The following is a 17,819-nucleotide window of genomic DNA, read 5'->3' as shown; positions in this document are numbered from 1 at the left end:
ACTAAAATGCACTCTCGTAATTTTAATATATTCAATAGAGGTGTTTTTTTTTCCTTAGCATTTTATTTCTTTGGGTAAAATTTTGCACGAAAAGAAAGTCTTCTTCTTCCTTCAAATAAATTATAAAGATACTTAAAGATACATGAGAATAAAGGGAAATTATACATAAAAACGGGCAAACTACACCTTTAAAATATTAATATAACGAAAACGGTGTATAATTTCCCCTCCAAAAGATGAATAAAATGGAATAAATTAAATTATAATAATTAGTATAAAAAGTTAAGTACGTAATCTCACAAAATCGTCATCTATTTAAAAAGATATTTCAGGAAAACGGCAATAAAAAATAAAAATGGTTTGGTCTGCCCCAAACGCTTTTGATTTTCTCCCCCGTTGTCATTGACTACAAACGAAAAGTATTAAGTATATAAACATCGATCAATTACTCATTTTACACATCATTCGTTTCAAATATGCATATAAGTCATCCTAGCCGGCATAAGTAGGATATGCGCCATGTAGCATTATAACCGATGCAAAGATGATGCGTGTCACATAAAAATAAATCTTTAATAAATGTAGCTGTACTCTTTTAAACGCTGTTCGAATATTAAAAAAAGAAAGTCAAACATATTTAAAAATCGAATTTTAATTCTAAAATTAAATCATTAATTTTACTTTTAATTTTCTTCGTAAAACAGCAGCAAACTTCACCAAATTACCGAATAAAATTCATCTCTTAAAAACATTTATATGAAAGGGTCTGAATATAATTTAAAATATTTATATCGAAGTAATTTTATAGATAAAAATAAATATTTTATTATTATCTTTTACTTTCCTCTTCTAAAGTAAATTTTAGAATAATAAAAGAAAGTGAGGAAAAATGTAACTAGCAGCTTTCATTCAATGGCGATACGGCTGGTTGAAAAAACCAAGGTCAAAAGTACTGTACCAGAACCATCATTTAATTTATTTAGGTGCAACAACCAGAATTTTTACCCTTTAATCAGTAAAAAATATATATATATACATTCAATTAATCGATATACATTCTATCGATAACGATCTTCGGAGTAACAAAGCAGAGAATGAATTTCAAATACAGGTTATGTAGAAACCTATGCATGTAACTGGACAGAATGTATACAGTTTGTAACGCCTTTTTTTATAAGCACATTCAACTTTATAGCGTAAACAACAACTAAAAATAGTATATTATTCTTTCCAGAATATAAAAATTCGGATGCTCTGTAGAAGAGGAAGAAGGAAAAAAAAATCCATCCTAATGCAGCAAATTATACATCACTTAATACACTTCCATACGAAATCGATACCAGAAAGGAAGAAAGAATTCGATTCATTTTCCGAATGCATTAATTAAAAATGTAGAAATCCTTGAATTCTATAAATAAAAATCCCGTCTATCGTTCTAGTAAACTGAAAAAAAAAAAAGAAAAAATGGCCGAATAGTTTATTTTGAAACTGACGGTTGCGATTTCGCGTTTCCTCCATTAATAATTAATTAGCATTAATAATTGTCGTTTCCCATGAAAAGAATCGTTCGTAGATGCAAAATGTATCGACGACAGATTGAAGGTCAAATGTCATTCATACGATAGTTACAGCTGTTACTGGATTGACAATTCCATCTCTATTACATAATTACATAACAAGAATCCTTTTCCCCCTGCTCATAACTCTTATCAGCTGTTCCTTAAAAAAAAAACAGTTCATAAAGAGTGCCTTTGAATTGGAAAAACATAGTTCAAATACCAAACATACTAAAGTTTTTTTTAATATATTATTTAAACAATTTATTGAAAATTAATTTCATAATCAATTGTTGGTGATCTTTCGGTTCTATTCAATCTTAGATAAAGAACAAAGGTTAAGTAGGGATAATCACTGCAAACTTGGAAAGACAATCGAAACGTTTGATTTAGATGCATATATTTTTAATTTTGTCATCTTTGGCAATAATTGATTAGTTTAATGAAGAATTATGCAGAGTTTCCTTTCAGAAATGTATATAAAAAAATCTATTCTTCTACAATAGTTGGTTTTTTTGTACAATCTTGAAGTAACTGAATAAAACTGGCATTTCGTAACTTTAATGTTATTTTTTTAGTTAAATTATTATTAACATTTAAGCAGCAAAAATTTAAATAGCATACTTGTACATTAATAGCTCAAATCATTATAAAAATTGAGTAAAAATTTAAGCCAAATCAATGCTCTAGACAGCAGGTGAACAAGTATACAATTTTGACACGATAATATTGTACTTACTTTTTGATCAGATAAGATTAAATAACAACTTGATAAAAATATTCCAGCAATTTTTTCACATTTACAAGTTTTATTTATTAATCAACTTACGAGAGTTTATTTGCAATTTAATTGTTAAAAATCTCAAAATAATAAAAAGAAAATTGTTTTATATTTCCAAAAATCAATCGACTAAATCACTTTAATAATAGTCGAAATCTAATCTGTGTAAATTATTTTTCCGTTAACGATATTAAATCAATCATAAAACTGATAGCCACATCTAAACTTCTTAAGTTATCTCTTCTGTTATTTTTCTCTTTCCAGAAAATATACAATAGTTATTTGTAAACCAGTATTTTATCTATTTTCTGTAAATTAATAAACAGAACTTAGATTAAAATCTAATCAGATAAATCATTGCAGATATAAAATGATTTAATATCTTTAATTAGTATATAATGTGTACAAACTTTTAAAATAAATCAAAAGGTGTACGCAAATGTTGTGAAGGTCTAAAGGGATTTCGTTGCCTACCGTTTAAGAAGTTTCTTTATCGCCCTTGAATATAAAAGATACTTATATAATTAAAATTACGATATATTTAATTGTGACTATTTAAAATATATAACATTATTTTAATTTTTTAGCATCTTATGAGTATTTAAATAGGCTATGTAAAACATAAATTTTTACTATTTTATCTAACCGACACATACTATATAAAAATTAATTTAAGAAGACACATTTAACCGGAAGTAAGGACGACATTTCCGCAACGTCACAAAACACGGCTTATTACAAAAGAATAAAGACTTAATTAGAGAAGATAAATTGGAAAAAAACTCACGCTTCTCACTTAAGTATTTTATTCTTATAAATATGGATTTTATAGGTTCAAACCAGTCCACAACAGTCGAGAGGTTAATAAAGAATTTCTGGTAACATAAGGTAACTTTAATAATAGAAAGCTTATTGGTGTGTCTGTCTTTCACTTATATTAGACCGTAATAATAAAAGTTGTTATATATAACATTGCTAATCATATTTTATTATATATTCATAAGCACCGATCTTCGGGCAGGCCATATAAACTATACAGGCTAAAAAATTTATTCTCATGTTACAGCTTAGATCAAGTAAAAATACCTAGAGTCTGCAATTCGTAACTTAGACAAAACTCTGTTTATTTGCTTTAAATGTTTACATATATATAAGTAATTTAATATACGTATTATGAAGTTAACCAGAAAAGAATAATATAAAGTTATAATTGTACTTAAAGTAGAAAATTTGAAGTATTAGAGTAAGAAATTTGAATAAAGCATAATATAATTGGTTTTACGGTAGACATTACCTTTAGGTAATTATAGTATACACGTTTACATAGACAAATTACCTAAAGTTAACTTGTACAGATATGTGTATTAATGGATGGTCGTAGCCTGTAATTGACGGGAATTTTATTGTTTAAGATGGATTTATGATATTTGTGATTAGGGAAATCGAATGTTAATGTATAACGTTAATAAAAGGAAATAAATAAGGATTTATGTACTTACAGTGTGATTCACACCCCACATAAATACACTAAGCAATGGTTCATTCGCTCGAAACAACTTGGTCTTTTGGTATTTGGGTTTGAAGTGCTTCTTCTTCAATTTGCTGCTCCCTTGTTGAGTTATTCCGGTCGCTGCCATCATCGAAACTGACTGCAGGACAGAAACAAACGATAATTTTAAATATACGTATCTTTAAATGATTTATTTAAATAATTTCCATTCGGCATCGACTCATGATGGCTGCTTTTCTGTTTTCCCGATGACAATTCCCATCGTGCAATGCGAACTAGACACGTGACTATAGCGTTCCTCCCACTTTTTAATAATAGATGGCGCCCGAATAATTTAAGAAATTTTAAATATAGAAATTTGTTTTTTTTCTTTTATTTAAAAAACACGAGATAAAATGCTATGTTTTTTAAATTTTTAATTATTTTAAGGAAGTATTAATTCGAATTTAAAAATTAATTTTGTTTCGGAGTTCGGAATTATACGAATGTCGCGTGTACGTCATTTCGCTCCTAGTAATTACTATAAAAATTCGATTTTTCTAATTTCGGTACGGGATTGCGTTCTGCGAAATTAATTTTGAAAAGATTAGAAAGTTGCTCTCGTTGGCTTTATCGTTATGCATTATTAATATTAAATAAATGAATATATTTTTAAGAAATATGGGGAAAAACGATTTATCAAAATAAAAATAAGCAAAAAAAAAGAAATTTGAATGAATTGTATGTCATCGTAGCCGAACCTTCTTTTAATTGATGAATTACTTTTTGTAATACCGATAGACTTAACATTTATCGGGAAGACGAATCGGTCATCGCCATCCACTAATTGAGTGAGACTGTCCAATATTTAATCTAGAAAATAAATTAGTTAAAACACAAAAATATTCGTAAATTTAAAGAAATTGAAAAAATTTATATTGAGTAGGAACATAAAACATGTGTCGATATTTAATAAAATTGGTTAATGTTACCTATGGTTCCAAAATGGCGGCTCGTCTCTGATTCCAGTAAATAGAAGAAAGGAAACAGTGGGGACGCACGTTCTAACCTAACCTAACCTAACTCACGTGCGTCCCCACTGTTTCCTTTCTTCTATTTACTGGAATCAGAGACGAGCCGCCATTTTGGAACCACAGGTAACATTAACCATAAAATTTATGTTAAAAATATTAAAACATTAATCAAATAAACTTTATTTTTCCCCTCTCTTATCTATGTTTGTGTTTATAACAATGTTTTCTTATGCAAATTTAAAAGGTGGTTCGACAATCTTAAATTTGTACAAGAAAATAGCACCCATCGATAATAACTATAGTATGGCATATAGTAAGAAGATGATCGGGTCGAATTTACACATAAATTAAACAAACTACAGTTTAAGGCCTCGCATTATAACTTAGGGCCTCACGTTGCGACACTACAACTTAATGTCTGGTTATAATGTCGTAATGTGAGGCATTAGGTTATATACTATAAGACCTGTCGATTATAATTTATTATTATTTGATAGAAACGAAGGGCCTCGTATGTCACGACATATCCATATTATTATTGTACACGTCACTGTCGTGTACAATAATAATAAAGCATTATTAAATTATTTTATGTAAGTTAATGTGATAACTGTAATATTTATATCAAAGATCATTTTTTTTTATATTTATAAAAATAATATGACAAATCAAAGTGAAATATGCGAATGACTCAGCTAGCTAAAACTATAATGCGTACTTTCTTTCATTATCTTTATATTTTGAAATTTTTACAAGAGAAATTACTAAATGTGGCCTACATTTTAAGAGAAAATATTTAATTTATCGTCATATTTAATATTAAATATTAGCCGTTATCATTTTTGAAAAACAATGAGTCATTATATAGCCATGTAAAATATACAAACTACGGTATAATAAAAAATTATAAATAACATACAAAGATAAAAACAGTTAATTAAATGACTTTTGGGCACCTCGTAAATTAAGGAGTGAGATTGTGTAGGGATTTTATTCAAGTGAAATTTTTAATGTATTCGCATACCAAATCATCCCTTGACAAATAATATCTCTAGCCTAATTCTGATAGTTTTTATATAACATTTTACGGATAGACAATCATAGGCCTACGTACAATAAAACAATACGCGAAATCTTTATCGTTTCTAGTTAATGAGAAATCGTGAGAATAGACAACCTGACGGACAAAACGAATACAGATTAAGCTTTACTTATGAGAAAACTTTTTGTATTCATTTTGTCGGTCGAGTTGTCCACCCGTAAAGATAAAAACATTTCAATTTGTTTAAACCTTTAAAAATTATAAAATATGTTTTCATTAAAACTTAAGACTTTATATTCTCTTTCACAGCCATATTTTGTACCGTTTAACTGTAGAATGTTTATTAATTAGTAATAAACAACTAAGAGCCCGCTGGCCTTATTGTTATGATTTCAGACACATCACACACCTTTCCGATTTTTATTCATTAATTAACGCACGATGTCAACGGTTTATCTGTATATTGTATTTTCATTTATTAGATTATTTTTTATATTGTCGAAATGTGTATACTGTACGTAACGGCTGAAGAGGGCTAGGTTCGTGTACTTATTACTAATTAATAGATAATAAAAGACTAGAAGCTTATGCGGAGTGCTTATTTATACAATCAAGTTATAAATTTTGCTACTTTTTTACGCTTTATTTTATGCACTTCGCATTATTTATCTTCTATACTTCATTATAAGTTTATAATGCTTTTAATACACATACGGATATATATATTTATATAGGATAGTTCTGTATAGTGTAGTACAGTATAATTTACTGTATATAGGACCTAATTTATGCAAGTGCATTAATTCCGTAAACTTTAAAGCGCATTAAATTCTTAAAATAGCAAAATATATGTATAATTTTATATATTATCCCTTAATTAATTACTCATTTTGTAATATTTTAATCACTCGTAAAATCTCTCGTCATTATACTAATAACTTTTACTTGATAGCTACTACAGGTATATTTAAGCATTAAAACATTTTTTATGATATAATTATTTAAATTTTATGAATTTTAATCACTTTATAACGGAAATAACATACATATTACTATTATTGTATTTTAAATCATTAAATATTTTATAAGTGAATAAATTAATATATTATATTTTAGTAATAAGTACAGTAATAGTATAAAGCAATTTTTTTATTTTTTAAAAGTTTATTATAACTTATACAATAGTATATCAAAATTAAGTATACCAGTAAATAAGCAAGTATTGTAAATAAACCAAAAGCATATTCAGGGGGGAAAGCAGCAGTTCTTAATTAAAATTTTAAAATAAATACACAAATTTTTGTGATAAATACTTAATAATTTATAATGTTAATAAGACTAAATTACATATAAATAATATTTGATTTATTTGTCTATAAAAATATTTTTAATGAACAAATTTATTTGTCGTATTCCCTTACGATGACATCCGGACACGTAAGTAAGTAATTAAATAAATAAGTAACTAAGCGTGTAACTAAGTAAGCGGATAAGTAACAAATTACTTAAGTGCTGTACATTACTAATATATTTAGTTACATAAGTAAGTAGAAAGTAGAAAAGTAAATAAATGTATTATACCGTTAAAAAATTCACTTTATTACACTATATATATTGTAAAGTATAATAACCAGTGGTGGATTAAGACTCCTCGAGGCGCCTATGGCCTATTGGGGACTCGACATAATTTTACATCATAAACTAACTGCGTTTGATTATAGCTATAGAATTATATTTATTAATTATGATACGCAACCGGAACGGTAAAATCGCTTTATTTTTTTCCAATTTCGGGGACCCCCTACGTGCCTAGTGGATAATTCGGTTCTAATAATAACTTATTAATATTCTGTAAGTGTATTATATATTATAAGTATATAGTATAATAATAAGTTTATATTCTATACTATAGTATATTATATCTCGTGTCAAAATTCTATTTAAACCTATGTAATATATTATAAAATATATAGACTTACTATATTTACTAAAGAAAGATTATTTTCTGATTTCGAATTCTTTGAAAGTTTCCATTTAGCTATTGTCAGCATTAAAAGAGATGCCGAAACCTAAATATTCTTAACAGTCATGCAGTTTAAATTGCAAATTTTAGGAATAATTTTTTTACAATTTTTCGCAATTAACGATCTCGTAATAAATTTTCCCGTTATTCGTTGGATTTTTCAAGTGTAAATGTATTATTAGGTCCAAAATTTGTTAAAATATACTTTTAAAAATATTGCCATTTACAACTTGTATTGTTCGATCCTTTGATGTGTTTCTTACTTGTTAGTTTAAAAATTTGAACTGTATCACGTGTTAATGCGTCATAATGTCACGTGAATTATGTTTTGTAACTTTTTTTTTGTAAGCAGGATATTTTAAAATAATAAATTATACTTAATTATAAAATATTTAAACTGATATTAGTTGATAAACATAAATTTAATTAACTTATTCACTTTAAAATAAATGTATAAAAATAAATGCATTTTAACATAAAATGCATTTATGTTAATTTATGTTATTTATTGCTTTTTATTCCTTATTTTAATTTTAAATTAAATAATTCTAATAATTAATTAGTTTTTAGAAAAATTATTAATATCGCGTTTATTTTCGATAACAGATGGCGCCACAAAAAAAGGTTTCTTATTTCTAAATGTTTTTATATTACGTATTGAATGTTTCAATAAAATCATAAAAAATTAATATTGCAAAAATATTTTAAAATTATAATAAATAATATTTTTAAGTTTATAAAAAGAATAAAAAACTATCACGCGAAGTTGTATTTATTTATACGTAGAATTTCAATTTTGCAATAAAAAAAATATTTTTAATATGAATAAATTATAATCTGATTCTATCGAATAATTTTCTACGCAATCAAATAGTCCTAGTTATTTAAAAATATATTTATTTATCAATATTTGATTATATAGATTTATCCCAACAGATGGCGACACATTAATAAAGCAGTAATTTTAAGATCTGTTTATATAAAATTCTTATATCATAATTTAATGAGTATTTTAAATTTACATTATTAACTTTATATAATTTTTATTACATTATTTATATTTTAAATATTCAGGTTATAAAATTTAAAAAAAAAAATAATAATACATTTACGTGATTTAAATACGCAATAATTTTAATTTAAATGTTTCATGTTTGTTAAATAAAAATATACATCTGTATTTTCTAAGCTAAATATTTAATTAAATAAATACCAGAACAAAAAAATTACGAATTAATAATTTAATTGAAACGAAATTAACGTTGATTGATTAGTTTAAATTCAAATTTTTAAATTGCCAACCAATGGGAGAACGAGAAAGTCTAGACTGCAACCACCTGTTGTTAGTTGTCTTTAAAAAAACGTGTTTAGATCCGGAATTGTATCTTTTAACAAACGACAACTCTAATCCGAAGAAAGAACAGATGTCTGCGGAAAATCATCACAGATATATAAAAAAATAATAATAATAATAATAATAAAGTTCCTTCTTTAACTCCTGTGGGACTCCGGCGAATTTAAATACTTTTTAATTTTAATGTAGTTAAACATAAAAACGAAAAAAAAATTATAGAAATGTGTTAATTTTGAAGAAAAAGCTTCAAAGTATAATTTCCTTTGTCTCGCCTTAGCGCGAAACTTGACACCGATGTGTCATTGTTTACACAGCTGGATGACCTTGAGAACAGCTGGTGTCGTCTTTCGCGGGACATTCTCATGAAACTCTCGGGAGGAGAAGGGTAAAAAGTAGGGTGAATACTAGATGGCGGTATATTTCTAAATATTTTTTTAAAATTACGATTTTAATTGAAATTTCCGACCCCCCCGACTTAATTAAACGATATATATAATAAAATCTATTAATTAAAAAAATTAAAAAACTATTGGATGCTGTTTTTGACATCAGAAAATAGCTTTAAATAACTTTACCGAAGTAAAATCGACGCACTAGAACTTTAGAAAGAAGAATAAAGTTTTATAAAAAAATCCCATAAAAAAACCATTAAGCGTTAATTGCGTGTCATTAAAGGTTAATTAAACTCGCAATAAAATTTTTTCGCGCAGGTAAAAATTTTTCAAAAAATTTGGATACTTAGAAAAACATCCGAAAAATCAAAAAAAAAAAAAAATTTTTTTAGGGGTCCTAAAGGACCCCATTTTTTGTAACGCTATACAACTTGCCCGAGATATCTCGGGCTAAGGGCTGAACGCGTTAATTGTGTAATAAAATCATGAAATTAGGTTAAAATAATTTTAGATTATTTTATAAAAATAAACAATATTTGTATATTTAAAAAATCAATTAATTTTTTTTTCAAATTAACATCAACTCACTCTGCAAACTCCGCATTGATATCGTGGATGACGCCATTTTCTCATCCAGTGTCTAAACGATCTGTCTTCTAGTGTGAACGAGAAAACTTTCTTGTAATTTCCTTCTAGCCATCAATTAATCTATAAAATTAATTTTTAAAATATATTTTCAACGAATTTCTCAATCCAATAAACAGAAAAACGTATACAGAAATTCAGTTAATCATTTTAAAAACTGGATTGTTTTACTATACATATTGGCAGGGCCTTACATTTAGGAGGCCTCGAAAACATTTATGGTTTTTAGACTTAAAAAATAATAATTAATTTTGGAACCCTTGTATACCAAACGGTCCCGTTGATCTTCGTCTGCACCTGTTAACAAGTAGCTTATATTCCGTGAGTCACCTAATTGACTACTATAGAAATTACTATGTACTACATTGTAAAATATAGTACATAAAAACAGCATGACATAAAAGTAAATACTATATAATCAAGTTATTCCCTTATTTAAAATTAGTCCAATTGTAGTCAATAAAAAAGAAATGTTAACAATATGAATACGATGTAATTTAATTACACAATTAGCATCTGTTTTAAATTGTACAAGGAATTAGGCAAATTTCGACTCGCCTTGCCTCGTTCTTACAAGTTTATGCTTTACATTATACTGCTGTATATGCTTGGACTTGAGAAATCCTTTGCGAGTTCGCATATGATCTAAACAAACTGCAGCTTAGGGCTTCGTGTCACGAGTTTATAACTTAGGGCCTCACATTTTCAATTTGTCATTAATTGATAAAGGGGAAGGGACTGCTATATGTTATAATATATAGGCCTAAGAGTCCAATTAAGTCTCATTATAACAATTCCTTAACTTCGGCCTTGCTTGTAAGTCTGTATCGTATAATACAATATTATACAATACAGTACCTGCTGTATTTTTGCCAGGCCCAGAATAAAATATAAGTTGAGGCTTTTTCATGGGGCATTAATCCAGCATTAATGAAATGCGGGGTCCTATGCGAATGCACAGATCGCGCAGGAATGTATACTTATCCATGTCCGAGGACCCTAATAGCGCGAAACAAAAGAATATAATAAAACAAAAAATGCAATTTATTTTTCATGCGTTATCTACATAAAAATATTAGATTTTTATATATTTTTTAAACAAAATTTCTGTAATTTTTATAAAGTCTTTGCATTTTACTTTATAATTTAATATAATTTGAATAGAAAAAACAAAAACAAAAGCGGTTGAATAAAGTAGCTTATCTTTAAATAGCTTCATTACGAAAGACTGTAGCGTAGTGACTATAGTGAATTATATTTAGATACAGTATGTACATTATACTAAGTGGGTGCTAAGTACACTTAGTACAATGTACTGTACATATCTAAATATAATAAAATGTACTAAGCATAGACGCATACAAGAGAGAAGGAGAGGAGTCCGGATTCCTCCTATAAAACTATTATAATGTAGCCTATTAAAATAATATGTGGACCCTATTGGAAAAAATTTCTGGATGCATCAGTGGTACGAACAAATAAGTATATTTAACATACCTTTATTACGTTTATATAAATTCATAGTAGGCTAGTGTCTACCATAAATTTATAATAGTTTATACGGGGCCTGGGAATAGAGCGAGTCCTTTTTGCTCCTTAGTGGGCCTCTTTACGTTTTTTTTATTTTTTATTTTATTTTGAATGAATGAATGAAATACGTAGAATGTTTATTTATTAATAAAAAGCAGTTTTAAAGATTTTATTTTCTGTTAATAAAAATAATATTAATTTTTATAGGGTAGGAATCACTACGAGCCCCTAATTTTCTCTGGGCCAGGGGACGAAAAATATCTATCTCGACGGCCAGTATAAACCTACTTAATACATATAGATCTATGCTAGGGCCCCTATTGAAATTTTTACTTAATTAATTATTATTTGAATTTAATTTAATTTACTTATTAACTGAAAATCGAAAAAGTTTCGATAGAGCCCTTTAAATAGAAGTATTTACGAAGAAAAACGTTCATTATCTGCTTTTATTACGGGTCAGTCGAAATGTTTCTTCAATATCCCAATTTCGCCACCTGCCCACAGTAATGGTCCTTTCTGGAAGAACCCCTATGGGTTCTTAAAAGACTTTCAGACTCTGAAACGTCTCTTTATTACTCCCATCCCCTCCACTAGTAAGACTATATATTTGAACTACAAAATGAACCAAAACCATCTGGACAAAGCTCCTCTGTAAATATAGTGAATGATCCTTAATTAAAATCTTCCATTTTTGCAATTATCTACCCCTTAAAAGAGTAGAATGGATTTATTTTAAAATGTTTTCGAGTAACACTACACAATTAAACATTTTCCGATGACAAACAACGAGGTAATTTTATTTTTAGAAACAGGGAAGGCAGCCAAAATATAAAAAAGGTGAAGATGGGTTTAGAAAAATCAAAACTTGAGACTGGGTAGTAGTGATAGAGAGTATTGTACTGTCCATTGTGTATAAACATTTCACTTTCACAGCATCAGAGTGACTTTTATGACCAGCTAGACTTAAAAACTAAGGGTGAAGTGAAAGATAACAGGTGCTTGGTTTTGTTGATTTGGAAGTGTTAAGGGTTTGGTTATTTGGTGTTCACAACACGACCGGTAATTTCAACAATGTGGCAGGATGTGGTTAATACGGCCTGATATACCACCAAACTTCAGACAGTAATGGAACATAGTTTAACTAAATACGTACCTCCCAGTCTCATCGTAAATCTCTTACATGGTGTCAGTTAAATTAAACTTTTCTTACTTGGCACTGCTGCTGCCACCGGAAATGTGGTGCGGACAGAAAGGAAACCATACACAACAAAATCTTAGGTAAATACAGAAATAATAAAAATATACCGTTTTATATTATTGTAAACTTTAAAGATGACGAATGAAATTGAACATGTATATCAGCCAGTCTGTATATTATCATATACATATTTTTTATACACGCTTCTGAAAATTTGTACAAGTACGAACGGACTAGATCAACGCGTACACGCTTTATAAAATATTGGAAATAAAGCACTCTTTAGTCGAATATTTTTTATTTATTTTTCTGATTTAAGAACTAATTTATCACACGATATACGCGGTATGTTTGTTCAATCTTGAGTCATCTCTTCGGACATGGGGATGGAAACGGAAGTTGAGGGGGATACTGCACGTGCGCTAGATCTAGTCTCTGGACGACCAAAGGGTTGTTTATTTACCAATGTCTTATTTGGGATGGATTAGTATCTCACACAGACTTCCAGTAGATAATATACTTTAAACTCGCCTTCAAATTTAATACGATTTTGAAGAATTAAGGTATACTTTCCTCCATAATCTTTAACAAATAATAAATAATTTATTAATGATGTTTAGTTTAGATTTTTCTGTATTTTTAAATAAAATTATATTTTTTATAGTTTCAATTGAGGCCTGTCAAAGGTTATTATATTAAAAATGTACAAAATTGGATTATATATTTTTTTTTCTTAATAGATGAGACGATGATTTGCAAAGTAGATTTTTGAGGTTCCTCGTAGATGTGAGGACTTGTTGGCTCTCTATCATAGGACCTGTTCAAATGTTTAATGGTTAAAATATAAAAATGTTAAGTTTCTTATATAAATATATAATTAACGACTATAATGCAAAGCCCTTATTACACGCTAGTTAACGTTACATAAAGTTTAGGATACTAGCTAGATATAAATCTAGGTGGTCTATGCCTAAAAAGCCATTGTATAAAATAGTCTCTGTATAGTAGGCCTACCTGCTATTATATAGCCTTACATCAATAGTGTACTAGAACCGACATTAGAGGGAGACCGTGTACCACTAGCCACTAGTGCTGTGGATTAAGAGTTGTATGTACTGTACACAAGTATGTTTGTCACATTCAAATATTTTTCTCTACTTATTTGATTTTTTCTCAATTTATTTATAAGAGTAAGGATCCCTGGGTTCTGCTACTTTCTTATAGTAATTAAACGGGATGAAGTTTGTGAAAAGTACATCATTGCACACTACGAAGGAAGGGGATCAAATGTGGCTCAAAAACTGTACACATAAGTTAATTAACGGACGGTTCCGTATACAGCATATAGGTTACAAATTAGAGAAAATAAGTTTATATATACTGTGATATACTGTAGCTTGAAGCTTTAAATTCACTTAAGAAAACATATCAGGAATTTCAGTACTAGGAAAATGTTTAGGTCATCTCTCGAAGGTCGTGCTCTCATTCATAAATAAGCATTCACATAGATAAGATAAACGATTGTTTTCTATCTTAAAATCTCTTAATAGTCAAATACAGATTTTTATTATAGTTATCAAATAGCATTGTAACTGGAAAATTCATTAAAATAACTGAAATCGAATCCTTTGTATTTTTTCGATACGCTTGTCTTTATGAATACAGTAATTAGAATTATGTTATCAATAGATTTTAAATTATTTGTACTTTAAATACTGAAAATTATATCTAATAGGCCTATGTAAATGCATCATTTAAAATTTTAAAAATTTAAATTAACCAATAAGAGTTTAATATAATTTAAAATTGACAAATCTCAGATTTTCGATTCTTCGTGATTCAAAAATTGTATAGGCCTATATATTTTTATTAGAATTGTTTTATTAATAGATTAGCATTAAAATTACGTGGCGTTTAATGTATTTCTTCTATAGTATATTAAATATTTTTAGTAACGGTTGGGAGGAATAGTAAAGACTGTTATCTCTACTATCTCACTCGTTCAACTTTAAGAATTTAACTTATTCTTGAATTAATAAACATAAAATTGGTTATATATTTCTAATACTGTATATTTATTTTTATACAAAAACTTTAAAACTGTCTACTATTAAACAGTCTAATATACCAGTCATATAATGTTGTTTCTATCAGAGCCGTAGCGTTGTTTTTCGCGCCTTTAGTTATGCATTATTTTTTTAGTCTGGGGCATATAAATGTGAACCCCTCACGTCTCGTGCCTTTAACACTTGCCCCGTTGCCAATGCACTGCCACGGCTCTGTTTCTAATATATAAATACGTTATTCAATTATTTAAAAATTTGAATGAACCAATAAGCATTTAATATAATTCAAAATTGACCAATCGTAGAATTTAGTTTATTTATTTTATAATTAAGTTATAAAGAAGTATTATTTTCTGTATATTAGAACGTTAATAAATTAATTTTCCCACTTGTGCCATTTATTTCAATAGGTGTTGGTCAGATACTATATTAAGATGGTCGACATCTGTTAAACATTAAGCACCAAACCTTTCCATACATAATCAACCAGTGTCATCAACAAAATTCGTGTCCTGTGATTATCATTAGCGAAAATAAAATTTAAAAAAATCGTCTTTAAAAATTTCTAAAAATTAAAATTTAATTTTAAATTTCTAATATTTAAATTCACAATTTTACTATAAGCGTAAATGTAATAATGGAAATTAAATTATTAATTAAACAATATCATTTATACACTTAAAATAATAATTAAAAAAATCGTTGTAATTTGCAAATTCGTTATTACAGTTTTTAAAAATTTGAATTGACCAATAAGCGTTTAATGTAATTCAAAATTGACCAATTACAGAATTTCGTTTATTTAACTGTGATTTAGAAAATTTATATAATTTTTAATGAAAATTTAAGCTTACTCCGAAGTAATTAAGCATATATTTTCGGTTATTTTTGATCCTCGATGCGTGGGTTCGTGGTTTATATTCAAACAAGAGTAACTCATTTCACAAGAACCGCTTTCGATATTTTTTTAAGTGTCTTGATAAAGAGTAGGTGGGTCCAGATAAATAAAAAAAAATGTAGAAAAATAAATAAAAATTCTGTTAAAATTAGTGTAGAGACAGTTTTGTTTTTAAGTAATAACCCGTTAAAAACGAAATTTTCTGGATTCTTAGAAAATTTTAATTGCATTTTTGTAAGAAAGTAATTATAATTTAAGATTTTTCTAAATGAAATCTCGAAGAATTTCTCTTATTAAAGGTTAAAATAATTGTAAATGAAGCTATTTATTTAATTAAATGTTTCATCTGTTATCAACTTTTTTAGACATAAACGAAATTTAAGAAATTAAACCCCGATATTTAAAATTTTTATAAAAATTAAAATTAAAAACTAAATAATAGATAAATAAATATATTGTACGATTGTAAAGGGAGTTAAACTTTTCTACGTGTAGAACGAAGCAAAATTCAATTATTTTGTTAAAGAAAATGAAGATGTGACATATATAAAGCATTGCTTTCATTTCTCTTTAATTTTTGAATTTATATGAAACTAGAGTGAAAACCAAGGAATTATTCTGTTTTTTTTTTTGTTTTTTTAATATAGTTTTAAAAATCAGAGTTTTACGAGACTCGAAAGATTGTAATTTGTTGACATTTAACGAGTGTCACCAAATAAAAGTAATGTTTTTCCAAAGAGCGACAACACCTTCATAGAAATGCCTTGGTATGAGATTTCTAAGAACTGAGTTGTGTTTGTAGATCGACTATCATTTATCTGGTCTCCCGAAGGATGATCATATTCCACTTAACAATGACACCCATGAACTATTTAATAGATGGAGTAGAGTCACCATCTTTGTTTTAAACGAAATGCGTTGTGACTTCTCACTCAAGGTCTTTCCTTAATAAACTGCTCTTGAGGGGTAAAGGGAAACCAATATTCGGTTGTTAATGGAGTCATGCAGTTTGCGAAGAAGTTAAATGATGGCGATGGGCCATAGGGTCAATCTCAATTGGGGGTGAAGCGGACGATTTAAAAAGATGTTGATAGCATCTTCTATGATATCGAATTTTCTATGATTAAGTTTGATTTTATTTTTCTTTATATTAAATGTATAACTTAATTGGTTTTCTAAAGGGTTTTTAAAGCAATAAATCCTTGTTTTTAAACTTGTTACGTTTGAAAATCCCGACTATTTGCATCCATTTTCGAGTGTATGTCAAATAGTTTATATTTATTGGGGTAGGAAACAAGCTGAATCGTTATAAGCTTTAATTCGTTCTTTTAACAATGTGTAAATGGATACTTCGAGTCATTTTCTGTGTTTTTATTCATTTTACAAGCCATAGTTTAACATAATTTGAAATCAGAGTAAATACAAATTGTTATTTTCAAACGTTAAATATGGTATAGTTTAGTGGCAATTACATTTACCTATCACGGTCAATTACCTTTTATTGCCCTGTACAAATTTCAAGATTGTGGTCACGGGGGTTATGGAATGCCAATTACAAAACCCTATTTCTGGAATAAATTAAATATTAAACACATTATGTTTACTTCGTATCCGTTCACTTCACCTTAGTTTACTGTATTATGTTACAGTGTATTAAAACGACCATATTGTTTATCTCTCAAATCGGGCCTAAAAATGGGTAAGAGTAGATTATTTTATTATTATTTTTTTTTAATATTTATATATTGACCTATAAATAGGCTCTATTTACAAATTTATTTTAATTTTGAGGGTTAAAAACATGAGTA

The 17,819-nt window shown here is 27.7% G+C and overlaps 1 protein-coding gene across 1 annotated transcript in view; it reads right to left on the bottom strand.

Moving 5' to 3' along the window:
• The window catches only part of PIP4K (phosphatidylinositol 5-phosphate 4-kinase), a 53,369-nt gene extending 40,287 nt beyond the window's left edge, over positions 1-13,082 (bottom strand). Inside the window, exons 1-3 of the mRNA XM_067269282.1 lie at positions 13,003-13,082; positions 10,260-10,379; positions 3,837-3,986 (exon numbers count right to left, since the gene is read on the bottom strand). Coding sequence (XP_067125383.1) covers positions 3,837-3,986; positions 10,260-10,304 — 195 coding nt within the window. The 5' untranslated portion in view covers positions 10,305-10,379; positions 13,003-13,082. The remainder of the gene's footprint in view (positions 1-3,836; positions 3,987-10,259; positions 10,380-13,002) is intronic.
• Between the last annotated feature and the right edge of the window lie 4,737 nt (positions 13,083-17,819).

Source organism: Centruroides vittatus, unplaced genomic scaffold, assembly GCF_030686945.1.
Source record: "Centruroides vittatus isolate TY-2023 unplaced genomic scaffold, ASM3068694v2 contig_349, whole genome shotgun sequence".
Classification (NCBI taxonomy): domain Eukaryota; kingdom Metazoa; phylum Arthropoda; class Arachnida; order Scorpiones; family Buthidae; genus Centruroides; species Centruroides vittatus.
This window is presented reverse-complemented; position numbering and strand designations above follow the sequence as displayed.